We start from the raw sequence: 9772 nt of genomic DNA on the forward strand, positions 1-9772 counted from the left end.
TTCAGCTTTGTTGATCAACCAATGGGAATGAGAAGAATAAAAATGATATATATTCTCTTTTTTAAAAAAAACTTTTTCCTATGGCGACCCAAATCATTTTACACCGTCTGATCACTCCCTCAATCCAACGATCAGAAATTGATTATCTTGAAATGGAAGCCACTCATTCTCACCGTTGGATTAAAAGCAAAAAGAGCATATAAAATCAAAGAGCATCTTCATCGACATGTATATATATAATTTTTATTATTTTTTGGTAAAACATTTAAATTTTTTGTTAAAAAGGAAATATAATGATAATGATAAAATGAGTTGAAAGGAAAATGGAGGAAATTGTGGGCCATCTTCTGACTTCCACTAACATATTCCAAATAAATAAATAATAATAAATAATAAAAAGTGAGATGTCAAATCAATTTGCCAATCCCCACCTCCTCTCTCTCTCCTAGTTCTCAATGAAATCTCAAATATTCCTTCCCCCTTTTATTTTTTTCCATTTTTTAAATAAATAATAATTAATTGTCAATTCTCTTTCTTACAAACCTTAAAGCCACTGACAGCTCTATTGCAAATAAGAGATATTCAAATGTAAACCCTAATTAAATAATAAATGTGTCAAATTTAATGAGATACATAAAAGAGTATTTTTAAAAAAATTAAAATAGGATTATTTGTACATCTTTCCTCATTCCTAACCCACTTTTTTATTCTAAATTATGATATTTTGAATTGAGTACAAAAAAAAAAAAAGGGAAAAAAATGGTCCAAAATAATGGCACTAGAGGTGCATGAAGTTTCCTTGGGAGGGGCAAAGTGGCCTTTTCCTTTTTGCATTTCTTCAAAACTAAAACTAGTACAGTAAATGTGGGGTTTTTTATTCCACCACTGATCTTATCATCCCCTAATTATTTTTTCTAGGGTTTTGATAAGATATGTACTAGTTTCACATAATGTGTATATATATAAAAACTATATATTATATTATAACTATAAGATATTAAACCATATATTTATGAATAATGGGGGAATTATATATGTAATATATATAATTTTTATCTGAAGGTTCCACCGAAGGTTGGAGTCCAAAAATCAACTGTGGTTTCGTGAGTGACTGGGAATGTACTTGAAACTGGAACTAAACAAAGCCCTCTGCTTCTTAGATCTTGCTTTCCCCCTTCTCCTTCCTTTGATTTCTCACACCTCTGCTTTTAAAAATAATTAATAATAAATAATTATAGCTTTTCATTATTTTTTAGTATTTGGTGAGATAATTTGAAGTATTTTTTTTTAAGATTCTTATTAATATTATTTTTTTAAAATTCTTTAGAATACTTGAAAGTATTATTGTTTCTTTTAGAAGTCATTCTAGTAGAAGAGGTGCTTTCACTTGGAAGAATTCTGTTTCAAAAGTTTTTTTTTTCAAGAAAAGATATTACTAATTTTTCAATGGGGTTCTCTTTTGGATTTTATAATTGTGTTCATTTGGTTTTGAAATTATGGAAAACTTGTTCTTTTTTTAATTACTATTTTAATATGTAACTAAGGCTTTTAAAAGAATTTGTAAAGAATAAAAAAACTAAGTACTTTTTATAAGTTTGATTTTACAAAATGAAAAACCAAAAAATAAAGTGGCTCGAACTTTTTTTTTTTAGGTGTTCTCTATGCTTAAAAATATAGCTTTTCTATCAATCTTTTTTTAAATATATATAATTTTGAAACCATTACTAGATTTTATAAAAGGTAAGAAAAAGCTACTTTTCTCTTAGTTTGATTAGAATTAAAATAAAAGTGAAATAAAATCTTATCCAACGAATTCTAAGTTACTTTTCTCTTTTCTACATTGAAAAAGAATATTAAAAAAAAAACAAAATAAAAAATTCTAAAAATTATAGTATTACAAGTATAAAAAAAATTATCTATCAACGAGTTAATTTTCAAAGATTATATTCTTTTAAAAAAAAAAAAAAAAAAACAAAGCCCTTTTCGAAGAACAAAATGGTAATCATAAGAACCTAATAACCAAAACAGACAAGCATAAAATGTTGCAGCAAAATTATAATTAAACCTAAAATATATGATATAATACTTCAAAAAAACCATATTTAATTATTGGAGAAGATAATTAATAATATTTAGAGATGAATTAAAGAAAGGTAGAATCTTGAAAGGAGAATAATACTTTACCTGCTGCTGATGTTGTGGCTGTACTGCAGCTCCACTCTTCAAATATGGAGTGCTCAAAACCTAAAATTTCAAAAACAATTAAAAAGAAATATCCACTTAAATTAATATTTAGAATTTAGTTTGAAGGGTAATAATTAACAATTATAATAAAATTGATATACAATAAGCACTTACACTGACTTGTTCATGGAGAAACTTTATATATTCAATTGCTTCTGACAGCACTGATGCTGTATCAGTCTGACACAAAATCACAAACATTCAATATATAATTATAAATCCTTATATTTCTTTCATATATAATAATAATAATAAACAGATTCAAATATTATTTTAACAATTAAATTGGTGACTATTTTGTTTTTTAAAATTAAGTTTATAGACATCATTTTTACCCTTAAATTTCTTCATTTATTATTTACTTTTTACCAATGATTTAAAAAATCAAGTCAAATTTTGAGAACTAAAAAGAAGTAGCTCTAAAAATTTTGTTTTTGTTTTTATAATTTAGTTAAGAATTCAATCATTATACTTAAGAAAGAGGTAAATTATTATAAGAAATATGGATGAAATAAACTTAATTTTTTAAAACAAAAAAACTAAAAACTAAATGGTTACTAAATGGAGCTTAAATTATTCTACCATTTTCAAATATTTTGTCTTAATTCTTGAAGCTTGTGCTGCATATTATCATGGTTCATCTCTTATCAATTAATCTTCTTTTATATAATTCTAGATAAATTTAAATTCATTTAGAATTGTAAGCAAAGCCACATGTTCAGGTAAAGCTTACTCAAACGCTAAGTTTAGGTTAATTATTGAAGAACAATATTTGGATTGAATAAAGTGATTTTAAGTACAAATTAAAAGTGTTTTTAAATGCTTAAAAAGTCATTAAAATATGCCCTAAATCCAATTCAATTTCAATTTTTCATGTCATCTTCTTTACCTACAGTTTTTTGGAATTTTTAGAAATATGTTTCATGCAATATTTATTAAATACTCATCTTAATCATCATTATCATTATTATTCTATGCTTGTTTCTAAATTTAATGTATTTTAAAAAACTATATTCGACTCCCCGTCTGGTATCAATTTTATTTTTATTTTTTTAATAAAATTTGTGATAGTTTTATTCTGAATTACATACTATAATTTAATTTTCTCATTTTTCTCCTACTGAAAAATATCTCTCATTTGAATGATGGTCAAATTTTAAGAACAAAATTAAGTTTTTTTTTTTTTAGTTTTTTAGCTTTAGTTTTTTATAATATTGGTGAAAAATAATAATAATACCTAAAACCTTATTTGGTAACAATTTAGTTTTTGAAAATTAAAACCAATTTTTTAATTTTAAAAAAATATTTAATTTTTTTAAAAAAAAAGAGACTAAAAATTCAATCTTTTTACCTAAGAAAATGAAAATCATTAATAAAATACGAAAATAAACTTAATTTTTAATAATTAAAATTAGAAAATGAAATGATTACAAATTTAAAAAATGAGTTAGTTTTTGAAAAAAAAAACATATATTAAGGTAAGAAAACCATTAAGCTTACATATTTTAAAAAGAAAAAAACAGTTACTAAACTTGTGATGACAAATTTTGAAAGATTAATACAAAACAGAAAAATGAAAAAGAAAAAATTCATACAAAATAGAAAAAAGTTGAAAAGAAAAAAGGGGAAAAAAAGAAGAAGGAAGAAGTGGAGAGAAAAATAGAAAATAGAAAATGAAATACCTTTCCGAAAGGTGAAACGAGTTGTTGGAGCGCAGTGATTCTGTCCCCCATCTTCTCTTTCCTCACCTGCAAATTCCAACCAAAACACACATATACAACATTTATATACAACATTTTTATTTTATTTTCCCCTTAAATTTATTTACTCTCTTCCAATTTCCAATATTCCAAATAATATTTATTAATTTTATACAACAAAAAAAAAAAAACCTTAAAAGCTGGCAATGGCGAAGGAGTTTCATTTCGAGGCCTTTTCGCAGCGGCGGATTGCTGATTTTGATCATTTCCACTTTTTTTTACCACTGTTGTTACCGAATCACCAACCTCTGATATATTCTGTTACTCATTTAAATCAACAATATAAATAAATACCCTTTTTCCCAAAAAAAAATATATATATATAGAATAAAGATTTTCAATCATCCTAATCCAAAACCCTAATCATTACCCTTTTTTATTATTATTTTATACCTTTGGTTTCTCGGCGAAAGCTGCGGCGGTATTATACGACGGCGGAAAATAACTGGGCCTTACGTCTTTCATATCCGACGCGTTCCAGAACGCCGTGTTGTTCGAAAATTGTAACTGACTATGTGGAGTTCCCGCCGCCGCTCCTTTCGGCGGTGAGTTTCTTAAAAACTGAGGCAGTTTAGACGGCGACCAAGACGCTCCTCCCGTCATTAACTCGCCGGAGTTCATTCCGAAATGGGAATTGTAAGGGAAATTCATACCCACGGCCACTGAGACTTGTTGTTGCTGCTGCTCGCTACCGCTGGCTAATAAGCCTTGTAATAATGTTGCGGAATTTCCGTACAAATTGGTGGCGGTGTCGATCGGAAAACTGGTGACGGTGCTGTCACCGGAGCTGTAGTGAGAAGGGCTACTGAACTGAGGTTGAGTTTGATGATGATCTAATGGAAGTCCTCTGTTTATTGCCTTGAATTCTGTCGCCGGAGACTCCCCTGAATATAGCTTTTCCGATCTCATCCATTGAATCTGTTGCTGTTGTTGTTGTTGTTGCTGCTGCTGCTGCTGATGCCCTGTTTCTTGCATATTTAAATTCATATTTTCCGGCTGCAGCATCGACCGGAAACTTCCCTCCGCCTTCTCTCCGCCACCTCTACTGTTCCAGAAACAAAAACAAAAATGATTCCCCTGTGCCGGCGTAAAAGAAAAATTAGAAAAAAAAAAAAAAAAAAAAAAGAGGGAACTTACAAGAGGGGTTGATTCCAATCGAGGCCTAAACCCATGATGTGCAAATTGGGATCGGAGGCGGTGGCGGCGGAGTCGGAGTGGTCGACGAAGGTGGTGATGGAGGAGGAAGAAGGAGATATTCCGGCTTCGTAGCGGTTTCTAGAAGCTTCCCACCAGTTTCCACTGCTCTGAAACTCCTCCGCCATGGCTACAACTATAATTAATTAATTAATTAATTAATTAATAATCTTTCTGAAAACCAGTTTTAGTTTGTTGATTATATATCTGTTTAATCAATCAAACTCTCAGCTTCGATTAATTCTCTCCTGTTTCTCTGCTCTTTTTGGGCTTTCGGGGTTTTGGTTTTTTCGGTGTCTTTCTGTGTAAACTGTGGGGTTTTCATTTACAATAAACGATTTGAAAGCGCTTCGCGGCATATCGCTATTTATATGCAAATTAAAGTTTAAAAGAAAAAAAAAAAAAAGAAAGAAAGAAAGAAACTGTTTTGTTTTTATTTTTATTTTTATGTTGAGTTGGGAAAAAAACGAAAAGAAATGTGGTTGACATTTTTCAGGGAGAGTTTGATTAGACTCATGAGGAAAGGTCATTTTGGAATTCAATTTCTTAAATTCCTTTATTATGACACTTTGAATTTTCTTCTCTTTTTCTTTTCAATACTTTGTTTTTTTTTTTTTAGGTTTAAATATATTATAATTATATTCAACTTAGTCTTACTTTTAAACTCGGCCTGTCATATGGACTTTTTCCTTTTAATTGACTGTGTTATCGGATTGTATTAAAATTTAACATCAAGTAAAAGGTTTTGGAAAAAGAATTTGGTAATTGTTGTGAAATTGAGGAGCATAGTAGAACACAATGAATATGGAAAAAATATAATATATATATATATATAATAATTAATTAATTAATAAAATATAATAATAATAATAAAATATAAAATATAACTAAACTTATAAATAACTAAATTAAAAATAACTAAAATTATAATTTTATGAAAATAAAAAATATATGAAATTTTCTTTTCATTCTCACCAATATGCATAATTTTAAGATCTATCAAATGTCAATATTTATAGGCAAAGTGACAAGTAAAATATGAACTTACATGGACACCAAACATGAATTATTACAAGGCATATGGATAACATGAAAAATTATACATGGCTTTTAGCACATTAAGCATTGGACATCATTTATAATACTCCCCCTTAGATGCTCATATATATATGAAATATGCCTTGTTAAAATCTTACTAGGAAAAACCTAATGGAGTAAAAACCTTAGTGAAAGAAAAAGAGTACATATTTAATATAATACATACTTCTAAAAGAATATATTTACTCCCCCTCACGAAAACATCACTTAAGATCTCCGAGTCGCAGCATTCCAATATTGTGTACCAATTTTTCAAAAGTTGCGGTTGGTAATGCCTTTGTAAATAAGTCTGTTATGTTATCCTTCGAACAAAATTGTTGTACAATGATGTCACTATTTTCTTCAAAATCATGAATGTAGAAAAGCTTCGGTGAAATACTCTTTATTCTATCTCTTTTAATATATCCTCTTTTGATTTGGGCTATGCAAGTTGTGTTGTCTTCATATAATATTGTTGGAAGATTTTTATTAGAAGATAAGTCACACGTTTCACGAATGTACTGAGTCATTGACCTTAGCCATACACATTCTTGACTGGCCTCGTGAATTGTAAGAATTTCAACATGATTTGAAGACATGGTCGTTATGGTCTGTTTCACTGATGGCCATGATATAGAAGTTCCTCCACATGTAAACAGATAGCCTATTTGAGATCTAGCTTTGTGTGGATCAGATAAATATCCATAATCTACATCATCAACTATATCAAATTTTGATTTATTTGAATAAACAAACCTATATCGATTATTCCTCAGAGATAATGGAGTATATGCTTAATTCCGTTCCAATGTCTTTTTGTAGGAAAAGAACTATATCTAGCTAACAAATTTACTAAAAATGCAATATCTGGTCTTGTATTATTAGCAAGATACATAAGTGCACCAATTGCACTAAGATATGGTACTTCAGAACCAAGAAATTCTTCATTATCTTCTCGAGGTCGAAATATATCTTTCTTTATATCCAATGAACGGATTTCCATTGGAATATTTAATGGATGTGCTTTGTCCATATAAAATCTTTTAAAAAAAATTCCTGTATAAGTTGACTGATGAATAAATATTCCATCTGCTAAATGCTCAATTACAAAACGAGAAAAAAATTATTTTTTCAAAATCTTTCATCTCAAATTCTTTCTTAAGATATTTTATTGCTTTTGAAAGCTCTTCAAGAGTTCTAATTATATTCAAATCATCAACATATACAATTATAATAGCAAATCCTGATTGTGATTTCTTTATAAAAACACATGGACATATTGGATTATTTTAATATCCTTCTTTTAATAAATATCTACTCAGGCGATTGTACCACATCTGTCCTAATTGTTTCAATCCATATAGTGATCTCTGTAACTTTGTTGAATACCATTCTCGAGAATTTGATGTATATGTTTCAGGTACCTTAAATCCTTATGGGATTCTCATATAGATTCATTATCAAAAGATCCATATAAATATGTTGTGACTACATCCATAAGATGTATATCTAGACTTTCATACACATAAGTCAATTAAATATCTTAGTATAATTGCATCCATCATTGGAGAATATGTCTCCTCATAATCAATACCAGGTCTTTGTGAAAAACTTTGTGCAATTAGTCTTGCTTTGTATCTTGTGACATCATTATTTTCATTTCTTTTTCTCATAAACACTCATTTGTATCCCATAGGTTTGACATTTTCTAATGTTCCTACTACTGGTTCAAAAATCTACCGTTTTGAAAGTGAGTTTAATTCTACCTCGATTGCTTCTTTCCATTTAAGCCAATCTTTTTTATGTCAACATTCTTCAACAGATTTTGGATCAGGGTCCTCATTTTCAGATATAATATCAAGAGCCTTGTCAATAATTATATTAGTTTGATTCCATCTTTTTCCTGTCATGATATAGTTTATTAAAATCTTATTATTATCTTTAGGTATTTCACTTTCCTCACTAGTCACATCGAGGATTTTTTCATGAGTATTTAGATCCTCAACAAAGTTTTTTTTCACTATTAATTATTTTTCGTTTTCGAGAATTTTTATCTTTGGAACACACTAGTCTACCATGCTTCTGGCATGTTTGAGACTCATTAATATAACTTGTTGTGTCGAAATATCAATTTTTTATGGAACATTTATAGTTGATATATGTGACTTAGTTACTTTCTTTGCATCTATAAAAACATCTGGTAATTGATTTGCTATATTTTGCAAATGAATTATTTTCTGAACTTCAAGTTCACATTGATTTGCACAAGGATCTAAATGAGACAATAGATGCATTTCATGTAATTTTTTTCCAATTTCTTAATTCATCTCCTTAATGTTGGAAAATTTGTCTCATTAAAATGACAATCAGCAAATCATGCAGTAAATACATCACCCGTCAGGGGTTCAATATATTTAATAATTGATGGAGAATCATATCCAACATATATTTCTAACCTCCTTTGAGGATCCATCTTAGTGCATTGTAGTGGAGCAATTGGAAAATATACTGCATACTAAAAAATTCTCAGATGAGAAATATTTGGTTCATGACCATAAACTAATTGTAATGGCGAGTACTTATGATAAGAAGCTACGGGCTTAATGCTGTTGGGATTGATGTCCTAAATCTCGTATGGTCCTATAGTTTGTAAACATTATTGAACAAACTCATCATTTTTTAACAAATTCATTCTGTATTTAATAAAATATTTGATATTTTATTCAAACTCATTGTCTATTTAATAAAATATGTGATATTTTAGTTGCATTAACCAAAAACTAATAAACAAACATCCAAGGTTATTCTTGTAACTTAAACATATATGTAAAGACATACGGGTGGATCATGTTTAAGTGATAATCTAAATGGTCTGTAGTAGATGAATAAGGCTGGGTACCTTATCATGGTGACATTACGAGTATGGTCCGCTTTGTAGGTGTTGCAATTGTTGTAAAGTGCTACAAATAATCTAATCCTAATTATTCATGTATAGACATGTCAACGGGGATATTCTATACAAAGGAGTTTGTATAAGACCGGACCACGAAATATTTAGTCTCATTATATAACGTCATTCATAATTGAGACTTACATTTCACCAAGATGAACATGGGTAACATGACTTGAATCCTGAGTGAGTTGTGAATTCCTGTCTATGAGGGTGGTCCTTTGATTTGTATGGGTGAGAGTGGTCAGATTGCCGACTCAACAAGCCTACCATTTTGGGGATTCATCTTATTGGGGAGCTGGGAATATAGCTACATAAGAAGAAATTCACTCATTCCCCAAGGTCAGGGTAAGTAGATAAAATGCTCCCTTAAGGGCTGATTTCAGGTCTTGAACAATATGGCACCACACCCTCTCCTGGCCCGAGAAAGGTTTAGTCATAGTTGGTGAAGAAAATTTCGATCTGAGGAGGTCCTTGAGTGGAAGCGGATCATCCAAATTTCATTAATTATTGAGTATAAAATTTACAGTAACATACAAGAGATATA

The 9772-nt window shown here is 29.1% G+C and overlaps 1 protein-coding gene across 3 annotated transcripts; it reads right to left on the minus strand.

The window, feature by feature from the left end:
- Positions 1–599: 599 nt before the first annotated feature.
- Positions 600–5545, minus strand: LOC120089956 (transcription factor bHLH123). Of its 3 annotated transcripts, none has more exons than XM_039047409.1 (7): positions 5142–5545; positions 4398–5049; positions 4137–4262; positions 3927–3992; positions 2365–2424; positions 2185–2244; positions 600–1202 (listed from the first exon to the last, which is right to left on the minus strand). In XM_039047409.1, the coding sequence occupies exons 1-7, from the start codon at positions 5324–5326 to the stop codon at positions 1053–1055; spliced, it is 1299 nt and encodes a 432-aa protein (XP_038903337.1). In that variant the 5' UTR covers positions 5327–5545; the 3' UTR covers positions 600–1052. The 3 variants fall into 3 exon arrangements, with proteins under 3 accessions (XP_038903337.1, XP_038903336.1, XP_038903335.1); XM_039047408.1 differs by having other exon boundaries at positions 2359–2424; positions 4398–5046; positions 5142–5544; XM_039047407.1 differs by having other exon boundaries at positions 2359–2424; positions 5142–5544.
- Positions 5546–9772: the final 4227 nt, after the last annotated feature.

This window comes from Benincasa hispida, chromosome 11 (assembly GCF_009727055.1).
Source record: "Benincasa hispida cultivar B227 chromosome 11, ASM972705v1, whole genome shotgun sequence".
Taxonomy (NCBI): domain Eukaryota; kingdom Viridiplantae; phylum Streptophyta; class Magnoliopsida; order Cucurbitales; family Cucurbitaceae; genus Benincasa; species Benincasa hispida.

Coding starts and splice junctions, on each gene's coding strand:
- LOC120089956 (XM_039047407.1), bottom strand. CDS start 5,326: ATGGCGGAGGAGTTTCAGAGCAGTGGAAACTGGTGGGAAGCTTCTAGA. Junction 5,050..5,141: donor GATTGGAATCAACCCCTCTT/GTAAGTTCCCTC, acceptor TTTCTGGAACAG/TAGAGGTGGCGGAGAGAAGG. Junction 4,263..4,397: donor CTTTCGCCGAGAAACCAAAG/GTATAAAATAAT, acceptor AATGAGTAACAG/AATATATCAGAGGTTGGTGA.